The sequence below is a fragment of the Tupaia chinensis genome, unplaced genomic scaffold (genome assembly GCF_000334495.1).
Source record: "Tupaia chinensis unplaced genomic scaffold, TupChi_1.0 Scaffold000377_2, whole genome shotgun sequence".
Taxonomy (NCBI): domain Eukaryota; kingdom Metazoa; phylum Chordata; class Mammalia; order Scandentia; family Tupaiidae; genus Tupaia; species Tupaia belangeri.
The window spans coordinates 3,673,223-3,685,702 of NW_006159876.1; the positions used below are offsets into that span (position 1 = coordinate 3,673,223).

At 38.6% G+C, this 12,480-nt stretch overlaps 1 protein-coding gene across 7 annotated transcripts in view; it reads left to right on the forward strand.

The window, feature by feature from the left end:
- The window catches only part of DENND4A (DENN domain containing 4A), a 147,906-nt gene that overhangs the window by 79,277 nt on the left and 56,149 nt on the right, over window positions 1–12,480 (forward strand). For all 7 annotated transcript variants that reach the window (XM_027773820.1, XM_027773817.1, XM_006153491.3 and 4 more), the window contains exons 12-14: window positions 369–469; window positions 3,881–4,099; window positions 5,663–5,808. In XM_027773820.1, coding sequence (XP_027629621.1) covers window positions 369–469; window positions 3,881–4,099; window positions 5,663–5,808 — 466 coding nt within the window. The remainder of the gene's footprint in view (window positions 1–368; window positions 470–3,880; window positions 4,100–5,662; window positions 5,809–12,480) is intronic.

Below are 12,480 nucleotides of genomic sequence, written 5' to 3' on the forward strand. Positions count from 1 at the left end.
GGAAAGAGAAAACCCGTATTAAGATTTTTTTCCATTTTTAGGTGTCTGAGCACTTTTAACATTCAGAGTAAAGATCACCACACTAAGCTTTGTGGTGATTAGCATGATTCTAAAACAAGTGAAATTTACTTAGTACCAACATAACTAAATTTTAAGCTATATTTAATATAAGAATCTATCTTCATATAAATTAATTTTTAAAATTCAGCATCCCAATTTATCCCTGTAGGATTTTCTTCTGTTAACCAGAGTGTGTGTGTTTTGCTTTTTTGTTCAATGTATTTTTTCTTTTTATATGTAACAAGTGTATATTTTTCTCAAAAAAAAGGCCATGTAACAGATATATTATTGTTATTATTCAATCTCAGAACTGGTGACAAGAAAAGTGTAGCCTGGAAGATACTTCCGAAAAAGCCATGTAAAAATCTGATGAACACATTGAATAATTTACACCAGCAGTTGGCAAAATGTAAGTGGATAACTTAATTAAAGGAGATAATTTAATCTGAGAAAGGTTCTTGCTTTGCCTTACTTATGAAAGGATATTTATTTTATCTAAAAAGAAAGTGTTTTTACAATTTTAAAAGTAAACGAGTGTTAAAGCAAAATTTGTTTGAAGCCAAATGAGGGACTTATAAAACATATATTTTACATCAACCAATTTTCATAGAACCATTTTAGAATAATAAAATTCAAAAGATGTTTATGCAGGTATTTTCTTTAAGTTTACCATTACTTAAATACCATGGGAAAAAATAAGGTTTCCATTTGTATATTTTCTTTATTCATAGAACAAAAAGTTTTAAAAGTCTAAGACAGATGTTTTAGACTACATTAGAAAATGCCGACAATTTCAGTGAGCTGAGAGCTGGGTGATATGCTTTTGACCTTCAGTGAATCTTAGTGCTGTGCTTACCTTTAATAGTTTGAAAATAGAAGTTTTTCAAAAGCCTTAAAAAGTTAAGCAAAAGGAAAATTGATAAGGATATGGAATATTTTGGTAAAAGAAAACAAGGATATGGAATATTTTGGTAAGAATATACATTGACAGTGATTCTAAATTACTAACAGGAAGAATTAGACCTTTATTTCTTTATCTAATGTTGACAGCAGCCCATTCAGAGTCTGTGATTGAATACTTGCAGTGTGAAATACGGTCAGTAATGATACCACGGTATTTGAGGTTGTCACTTACCTATCAGGTGAAATACAAACTCTAGGAGGTAGCCTATACCATTGAGGTTCAAGGTGCTTCTTTTTTTTTTTTTATTTTGGAGAGGTTTTTGCCAAAGGGCGCATGCGCTCGCCAGAAAGACAGAGAGAGACAGAGAGATAGAAAGCGAGAAATCATCCACCGGGGGGCTAGCCATACCGCAATCCCTTCTCCTCCATTCTCCTCTCAGGATCTTGGGCACTCACACATACACACCCGGCATGAGTTTAAGCCACCGAGTCCGGGACTCGAACCATGGTTGGCTACATGGGAGTCCAGCGACATAGCCATTATGCTAACTGGTCCCAAGGTGCTTCTGATATAGTTGGAAACAGACATGTAAAGAGACAGTGCTTACAAAGTACACTTCATAGCAAGTAGAGTATTCCAAAGTAGCTCATAAGTACTGGGCTATGAAAAAAAAATGACATCAAATATAACAACATTTTATCTTATAGAACAAATAAATAGTGTACATAATTTTGTTACCTTGTTGCTTTCTAAAAGTACTAGTACTTCTTTTGAATAATCAAGAAGTCCAGCAGCTATTGTAGCAATACTTAAATATTATTAACATCAATGAAATAGGGCCATCCCCATTGCCCAGTAGTTAATGGAGCCAGATCTCCACGGCCAGCCATAGTTCGAATCCTGGCCCTGGCAACTTGCAAAACATGTCAGGAAAACACAAAAACCCCCCCCCGGGGTTTTTAGCCATACCGCAATCCCTTCTCCTCCATTCTCCTCTCAGGATCTTGGGCACTCACACATACACACCCGGCATGAGTTTAAGCCACCGAGTCCGGGACTCGAACCATGGTTGGCTACATGGGAGTCCAGCGACATAGCCATTATGCTAACTGGTCCCAAGGTGCTTCTGATATAGTTGGAAACAGACATGTAAAGAGACAGTGCTTACAAAGTACACTTCATAGCAAGTAGAGTATTCCAAAGTAGCTCATAAGTACTGGGCTATGAAAAAAAAATGACATCAAATATAACAACATTTTATCTTATAGAACAAATAAATAGTGTACATAATTTTGTTACCTTGTTGCTTTCTAAAAGTACTAGTACTTCTTTTGAATAATCAAGAAGTCCAGCAGCTATTGTAGCAATACTTAAATATTATTAACATCAATGAAATAGGGCCATCCCCATTGCCCAGTAGTTAATGGAGCCAGATCTCCACGGCCAGCCATAGTTCGAATCCTGGCCCTGGCAACTTGCAAAACATGTCAGGTGTATGTTTTGCATACCCATGCATGTCCCAACAGGATGTGGAAATAGAAGAGAAAGGATTGCCATGAGACCATGCCCCATTGGTGGAGTGCTTTCTCTCTCCTCCACTTCTGTCTCTCTGTGTGTCTCTGGTGAGCACATGTACTCTCTGGCAATGAAAAAAAAAAATCCATTAATAGCCCATTTAGCTCTAGGAAAGGGCAGAATCTTAGAGTTAAACCAATAAACCTTTAAATAATAAGGATAGCTAAGGATTGCATAATACTTTGATAGCTTCAGAGAACTTTCTATTTTTCTTTTTTAAAATTTGCCAGAGGGCACATGCACTTGCCAGAGAGTCAGAGAAACAGAGGGAAGGGGAGAAAGCAACCTCCAGTGGAGCATAGGCACACTGCAGTCTCTTCTCCACTTCTCCATCCTGTTGGGATTTGGGGTACTCACATGCACGTGCTTGTCATCCATTTCAAGTCACCGGGGCAAAATTCAAGCCATGTGGTTGCTCATGTAAAATCTGGCTTGTGTAACACTAGGCCACCAGGCCAACCTGAGAGAACTTTCATATGCATTTTTCTTTGATTGTCCCATGTATGAGGGTAATAAGGTTGAGAGAGGTGAAGGAGCTTGTCACAGATTATACAGTTCACGCAGATGAAGCTAGGATTAAAACCTAGACCTTGTAGTTCTAATTCCTGCAACCTTTTTAGTACTCGCATATAGAAAAAACAGTTTCTCAGTTTTTCCTTCATTTTCTTGACCTTTTTGAGGATTATACTTACCATCGTAGAATGGGTATGATGCGGGTTTGTCTGAGTTGCTCACGATACATAGAGATCGTGTGTCTCTGATGAAGTATTGCAGATGTGAGGCTGCGTTCCTCATCACATCCTCATCAGGTCATGCACAATTCCAGTTTGTCCCGTGATGGATGCAGATACTTACCTGGTCGCTTTATTCAGCCATTGCCTACCAGCCTGCTCTACTGTAAAGTTACTGTTTTACTTCCTAATGGCTTTTGCATTGAATTATTCAAGAAGAGAATCATTTTTCATATTTAAATTCCTTTTGTTCCTCCTGCAGACATTTATATTAAAAAAAAAAAAAAAGGAGAGAAAGGACCTGTGTTAACCCCGTATTCTGTTGACATGGTTGTTGTGATCTTTATTTGTTAGCTTATATAGTTATTTCGGAACATGAGCTTGTTTTCCTCATAGTAGTCAGATAAACAGGGATATTATTATGTTTAATTTGATACAGTGTACTCAATGGATCCTTAAAAAATGATATGGCAAGCTTTGCTAAGGTTTATTTATTTTGAAGTTATGTAAACCATGAGTTGAGGTAGTGTAAGTCCTTTGGACAACACAGCCATCCTGGACATTAGTCTTGACAGCTGGGAGAAAGCACTAACACTGTGTTTCCTCACAGTGCAGCACAGACCCAGAGACGACGGGCTAATGGACTTGGCAATGAATGACTACGATTTTAATTCTGGAAAGAGGCTGCACATGATAGATTTAGAAATCCAAGAGGCATTTTTGTTTTTTATGGCCTCTATCTTAAAAGGTTACAGATCATACTTAAGGCCAATAACACAAGCCCCATCTGAGACAGCCACAGATGCAACCTCTCTTTTTGCCCTTCAAGGTGAGTGATTGCATAGTTTTACAACTTTCATATTATCAAGGTTAACCTTGCAATGATTCAGTTGATTTCTGGGTTAGTAACTCATATTTATCAAAAATATGTACCTGTTTTGAGACTATGTGAATACCAACTCTCTTGGTAATCCATTTCCATAGGACTAGTTCTTTCTCAGGTACATTAGATATAATCTCATTAGCAAAATATGTGAAAGAAGCGATCTATAAATTATAGAGCCTCCTAACCATGCGATGTGTGCTATTGTGTGTGTTGATGTACGTATGATGCTTCAGCTTTCAGAGCAGCTAGGCAGTATTGCGGTGCAGAGAAGCCCTGGGATGGCCACCATCAGGCTTGAGCACCTTCATTTGTTTTATTTCAGAATACTTTACAAATACTGTTTTCCTGTTTGCACTATGAAGTGAAAAAGGTTGGGAAGCCCTGGAGCACAATTAGTGTCATAATATATTTGTACTTCTTTCCTCATATTTAACTTTTGAAAGAGAAATTCATTTAGTAAGTTTATAAGGAGTGCCTCCAAAGCGAGTAGAAGTGCAGATAGTGTTACATAACACAGACATGGCACGATGAGAAGATACTGTTACTTTTCCCACAGAGCTATAATCAGGAGGGTGGGCAATGAGAAAATAATATGAATGAACAACTTTAGATCTGAAGAAGTAATATTGAGCCATGACCTGAAAGATGAGAAGAAGTTAGTCAGGCAAAAAGTCCCCAAGGCTGGAAAGAGCTTGAGTTCCTGGGCCCCAAAAAAGGTGCAAGTGCCAAGCTAGCCCTGTTTATAAGGAAGTCAGGTCCCTTATGGCTGACCGAGTGGTTCAAATCACAGTCCTGGTGGCTTGAGAAACCCTCCATATGTATGTGCATGTATGCCCAAAATCCTGACAGGAAGGGGAAGTGGAGGAGAGGTGATTGTGGCACAGCCAATCCCTACGGGGGGTGCTTTCTCCCTTTCCCTCTCTGTCTCTCTGTCTCTCTCTCTGGCAAGTACATACACCCTCTGGCAATTTAAGAGAAGGAAGCCAGCCAGCCAGCCAGCCAGCCCAAGTGCAACATAACTGAGTAAGGTAGATGGTGAAATCGTGAAATTAATATTTACTCTGGTTTTAGTAATTAAATTCATAGATATAAATGAATACTAGAAAATATTATTACTGTTGGGAAATTTAGGGGGAAATGTTTTATTTTTGCAATGGCTCCCACATGTGTGCATGGAGAGCGTGAGAGCGAGCATGCGCACATACCAAGCTTTCAGACAAAAAGCAAGTGATTTAAAAATACTTTCAAATTTACTAGCTTGCGTGTAATCTTTGAGATAGTGAGGGGATGATGGCAACAATTCTGGATGAAAATTGGGGAAATCTTGATTTATGTTTCTTTCTTATTGCTTTGTCAGGTCATTTCTCCTCTCAGGAATCTTCTTTTTCATGGAATGGCGAGGATGTGTAGGGGTAGATATGACCCAGTTGAAGCTCTTTCTAGCTCAGAAATGCCATCAGTCTCTGAATGTTATGCATTCTGACATTATATATTTGTATTGAACAGCTTTCTTAAGAAGCCGGGACCGGTCTCATCAAAAATTCTATAACATGATGACCAAGACACAAATGTTTATTCGCTTCATTGAAGAATGTTCTTTTGTCAGTGATAAAGACGCAAGCCTGGCATTTTTTGATGATTGCGTAGATAAAGTAAGTAACAATACATCTACAGTGCCCTAACTTATGTGACTGCTATAATTGTTATGAGCTGTATTTTCTGTTTATAGCTTTTAATAAAATCTGAATTAATTCACATTTCATCATTGACCACTGGTAATGAAAGTTTTAGTAGCCTGCTAGAAATTATAGCACACACCTCTTAGAAGTATCTTGCAGGATTTTCCTAAATCATGAGTTTTGCTTTGACAGTTGGGTCCCCAATCCTACCTGCCCACTTCTAGCCTGGGAGTTTTTTCCAAGTCTTGGACCTTCTGTTTGAACATCCTTAATCTTTACCTTTCCTTGTTAGCTAAAGTGGACTAGTCACATGCTGAGAGTAGGTACAGAGCATAATTGGTATTTCACTTGGATATTGCTACACTTGAGAGTGAATTGTAGCTTAAATTAATATTTCCACAATGGTAATTTTACATACGAAACCCTTCAGCCCTAACATTATTAGGAGGGACAGACCAAGGTGTATATCCATGCGTGAGGGAGAGAGGAGGTAGGAGAACGATGGCCCAGAGAGGGGGGTTTAAATCCTGGATAGGATGAGGAGAGAGGAGCAGCCTCGCGTGGGCAGTGTCAGAGCCAAACCAGATGAGGGGAGCATCCACGCGGAGGAATGGCCTAGCACGGAGAATCAGAAGACAAGCAGGATGAAGATGGTGTCCATGCTTGAAGGCGATTCTGCCACAGGGTGTCCAAACCTAAACAGGATGAGAAGAGTGTCCACAAGGCGAGGACAGACAGGGTGGAGAGTCAGAAAATGAGCAGGATGAGGAGTGTCCCATGTGGTGGGTGCAGCAAACGGGATGACAGGGTTTGGTCTGGGTGAGGGAGGTCCCAGGTGGAGGTGGGTTTTGTCTGGGGCTTGGGGGATTGTTAAAAGCCGATGGTACTTTAGGGATCATCTAAAGTACCCTTGCCTTACACCTGGGACCAAACATTTCTCCAAGAAGTCTTGATTCCTTTTTAGTGGAGAATGGTATTTAGAAGCCAAAATCAATGTGTTAGGAGTACTCGTTGCTACTTGAGTATTGCTGTTCCCAGGTTTTTTCTGTCATGTCCAGAGCTAGGGAGAATATACATGTGTATACACATAGACTTTTATGTTTACATATATTCTTATTTCTGTATCTATCACCAAAAGCCAACGATGCCAACACTACAGGGTTCATTCTGGTGTTCTCCCCTTCCGTGATTGTGAATCCCTTGTCTGATAGTAAGAAACTTCCTTATCTTTAATATATGTATATATTTTATCAACAAACCCTCATATGTAACATTTTCCCATCTTTATCATCACTGCTACATCCCCTAAGTAGATGACTCATTCACCAAATGTGCTAGAAAACAAGGGATTGTCCCAAGAATGAAGGAGACATAGTAACGCAAAACATAAACACACAGGGACCAGCAGTTAGCGTAATGGCTATGTCGCTGGACTCCCATGTAGTCGACTGCAGTTTGCGTCCCAGACCCAGTGGCTTAAAACTCACGCCGGGCATGTGTGCGTGTGTGCCCAAGATCCTGAGAGGAGAATGGAGGAGAAGGGATTGTGGCGTGGCCATCCCCCCTGGGGGGTGATTTCTCGCTTTCTGTCTCTCTGTCTCTGTCTGTCTGGCGAGTGCATGCACCCTATAGCAAAAACCTCTCCAAAAAAAATAAAATAAAATAAACACACAGACACACATATGCACATACATAAAAGTCAATTTGAAGGAATTCTAGAATCACTAACAAATTAAAGACAATTTGAGCATCAAAAGTTAGTAATGTGGCACCGACAGATGGTATGGTGGTTAAGGAGTTGAACTCTCACATAGCCAACTGTAGTTCAAGTCTTGGATCTGGTGGCTTACTTTCTCTCTCTCACCCCCTCTCTCTGATCAAATTAAAATAATAAGAAGTAATAAAATTAAGTAAAACAATTCTTTAAAATAAAAAAGTAACATGTTAACTTATTGAATAAAATAAGAAGCCATTGGTCTGCATGTAATCACTCTACTGAAAGTCTGATAATAAGCAGGATCTTAACATAGTTCCAGAGTACCTCCCCACAATATACATATTCAAAATAAAGGGGAAAGAGGGAGCCAGCAGGGAGTGTGGTGGATAAGGCATGAGACTCCCACATGGTTGACGATGGTTCAAGTCTCTGACCTGACAGCTTGAAAATCACACCTGTGCATGTGCGTGCATACCCAGAATCCCAAGAAGAGAATGGAGGAGAAGGGATTGCAGCATGGCCATCCCCACTGGAGAGTGATTTCTTTCTTTCCCTCTCACCGTCTCTGTCATTCTCTGGTGAGTGCACACACCCTGTGGAGGGGGGAAGCTAAAATAAATAAATAAACAAAGAGGGAGAGAGTAACTTTATAGGGGAAAAGCCTGGAAGATACTACCTTAATCCAAGTGGGCAAAACAAATATCTTCGTGATGAGGCAAATCAATGTCATGTACCCTTAATTTAAGGTTTCATGGAAATGCAACATTAGCACTGCAGTGTTCCTGCCAAAGACGTGTGGCCTGTATCATCTCGAAGCAATACCAGACACACACAATTAGGGACAGTTTACCACATACTTGCTCCGTAATCAGTAAGAAGTCCATCACTTTCACATTTATGTGACTGTACAAAATCAATGATTTTTTTTTTCCTTAAGGGGCATGTTCTTGCCATTGCATAGACTGGCTTCAAACTTGTGATCCTCCTGCCTCAGTTTCCTGAATAGCTAAGATTACAGGCATATGCCACTGCACTTGGCAGGTTTTTGTTTTCATTTGGGAGATTGTTTTTTGCACAACAGCCAAAATACAACTCATCCCTTTAACATTCAGAAATCAGCTCAATTCTGATCTTGACATGCAAATATCTTTTTTAAAAATCATTTATTAAATTTTATTTATTCATTCATTTATTTTAACTTGACCAGAAAGAGACACAGAGAGAGAGAAAGAGAAGGAGGGAAAGTGAGAAAGCAAGCCACCAGGTCCGGGACTGAAACCGTGATCGGCCTTGTGGGAGTGTTCAGCGCCTTAACCACCACACCACCTGCTGGTCCCGACATGCAAATGTCTTTACTGGTTGTTCAATAGGTACTGAATCTATCTTGTTACCTATTTATAAAAATGAAAAGTGATTCTCACTATGCATGGTATCATTGGAAAAAATCCTATAGAAATCAGGATTACTTTAATCCTGCCTGTTGTCATTGTGACTTGAGTCGTTTAGGCTTTCTATGTTTCCTTATCTATGTTTAAATGTTGTGAGAAGAAAATTATTACTATATCTCACAGTGTTCTGAGTAGTGTCGTATCAACTAGAAAGGAAATACTGCAACTATTTTAATATTCGGTTGGATTTTATTCAAGTTTATAAGTAGTTCATTTGGTTTCATCATTTCATCACATAGGAGTGTGTATATATATATATATATATATATATGTTTTTTTTGAGCGGTTTTTGCTATAGGGTACGTGCCCTTGCCAGAAAGACACAGAGAGACAGAAAGCAAGAAATTACCCCCCAGGGGGGATGGCCATGCCGCAGTCCCTTCCCCTCCATTCTCCTCTCGGGATCTTGGGCACACACGCACACGCGTCCAGCGTGAGTTTAAGCCACCGGGTCCAGGACTCTAACTGCTGGTCCCTAAATACGTATTAATTTTTAATGTGTTATTCTAACTACTTTTTAGGACATTTTTTAAAAATCAAATTTATTTAGATGTAACATACAAACACTGAATTCATAAAAATATACAATTTGGTGAATTTTGACAAATGTATTTCTATATTTCCATAAATATAAAATATATAAATATAAAACATCTTCATCATTCCAGAAAGGATGTTGTTTTATATTTTGAATGGCCTATACACAAACAGGCTTTTAGAACCCTGCCTTTTGTAAGTTGAGTTCTACGTACGGAACTTTGAAATCCTGTTTATTTTGAGGAGATAATATCATAGCTGCTTAACAATTTTGTCTTCATTACATAGTTATACTAAGAATTTGTTTTTCAGTATTTTAATCAAATTGGGTTTGGGTTGTAATAATAATGGAATTTATTTTTATTCATGGAGGGGGAGCTTTTAGGGTGTCACAAAGCTATTTTGTAGCTGTTAGGGTGGGGTTGTAAGACAGATGATTTTTTTAGAATTATTTTTTATTGTCAATTGTTATGTACATATTAATACATATCCATAATAATACTTATTTCTTGAGTATAATGTGATCATATTAGAGAAATTGATATATTCATCACCTCGGATGTTTATCATTTCTTGGTGAAAAAAATGTGTGAAATTCTGTCTTCTAACTATTTTAAAACATACAATTTATGTTTAACTATAGTCCTTTTTTGTTTTTTTCTAGTTTTTGCCATAGGGTTCATGTGCTCACCAGAGAGAGACAGAGGGAAAATGAGAAATCACCCCAAATCACCCCTCTCCCCAGGAGAGGAAGAGGGGATGGCCACATTGCAATCTCTTCTCTTCCATTTTCCTCCTAGAATTTTGGGCATGCACACCCGTGCACCCAGCCTGAATATCAAGCCTCCAGGTCTCGGACTCAGCCATGTGGGAGTCTAGTGCCTGAAACACTATGCCATCTGCTGGCTGCCCCCAGTGCAGTTTTTTTAAGCTGCCAGATCTGGGACTTGAACCATAGTCATCCATGTGGGAGTCCAGCACCTTAATCTTCACGCCACCTGCTGATCCTAACTATAGTTATTTTACTGTGCAAAGAAATGTTAGATACTTATTCCTCCTATCCAATAAAATATTATGGTTTACCTCATCTAGTATCTGTGAAATTGAATATTGGCAATAAATAGAAAGATGTGTGTTAAAAAGTAATTTTTCAGTCTAGCTGCCATAGTACAGGCTGCTTTGAGGCTATGTCCAGCCAGCTGGGAACACATGGGAGGTTCTGTTTCGATTCCCATCTGACCTGAAGACCGGGTGCAAGCCTATAATCCCAGCAGCGTGGGGAGGCTGTGCCAGGAGGATCAGGAGCTCCAGGTTAGCCTGGACGACAGGCATGCGGTGTGTACCTGTAGTCCCAGCGGACAGGACGACACAGGATGACCACCACGGCACATCGAGACTCTGTCTTAAAATTTTTCGTCTCTAAATCATGTTTTATAGGAATAATTGTGTTGGTTTTTTTCATATGAAAATGATGTTTCTGACTAGGCTTGGGCATTTTGTATGTGTTTTCCACCTGGTACTGGGTTCCACCAGTCATACATACGTACTAACTGAACTTCCTGTGTGAACAGTGACATCCATTTGTGTAACAGTTATTCCCTGTGCCAAACTAACCAAGACATAAGGAACTAAATTAGTGACCAGAGTTTTGCTGATAGCATGCTTTAGCTAATAAATTGATTAATTCACGAGAAACCTTGGGTTAGTTGTAGGAATCTAGTTAACAATTCAGAAGAGGGACCAGCAGTTGGCATAAAGGCTATGTTGCTGGACTCCCATGTAGTTGACCATGGTTCGAGTCCCAGACTCAGTGGCTTAACCTCACACCCGGCACGTTGCGTGTATGCCCAAAATCCCAAGAGGAGAATGGAGGAGAAGGGATTGTGGTGTGGCCATCCCCCCGGGGGGTGATTTCTCGCTTTCTGTCTCTCTCTGTCTTTCTGGCAAGCACATGTGCCAGATAGCAAAAACCTCTCCAAAAAAATAATAATAATAATAATTAAAGATGATAAATTCTGAGAAGTCTCAAAAAAACAAATTCATTAAATGTATAGTCATTGTTTCTAGGTAGACTCTTTTCCTAAAATATTATTTACTTATTCAAAGTATAAAATCTAACAAAAGACTACTTTTATCTATATAGACATAGATGTAGATATAAATACAATGAATTAACATTATACTTAAAGATTTTAATGGCTGGTTAGAAAATCACAACTGAAAATTAATGCACTAAAACCTAGTCACTTGTATTTGCTTTATTATCATTCAAGGTACTCCTTTATTAGAAAAAATAAAATGTCACAAAATCTAAAATACAGCTTAAGAAACTTCATGTGTAGTTGGCGTCAAGATTAATTATATCCCTGGTATTATTAAACAGAACTTCCTGAAGTATAGATACATATTATACAATGTGTTACTACCGTTCATGTTTTAATATCACAGTAAATTCACTTAAGCACAAAAAGCCAGCGCTTGCTTTTACTCTGTGAATGTTTGCTGAATATCAATAACAGTTTACAAATAATCGTTTATAATCATGGAAGGGATCATCCTTAGCTGAGTGACTTTAAGCTTAATTTTTTTTTAAATGAACAAATCCTCTTCTGGCAGTTTAGCTATGGAAAATAAATAATATTAGCTGTGTGTTAACTGCGTAAGCCAGTCTGTGACTAAGACTGAACAATAATTAGACATATTCTCCTTCTCATCTTGGTATATCCAAGCAGAAAACATTTGACTGACTTTAAAAAGCTGGAGTGGGTAATGAATAAGAACAGTATATGAGAATTATTTGAGTTTCATTTATGACTAATTTAAGAACCATGTGTTCTTATTCTTCATATGATTATATTTTAAATTCTTACAATCTGTTCCTGTAGGATGGTGCTTAACTAAGGGCAATTTTGTGTAACAAATAGTCTGGTTAGGTATTTTTTG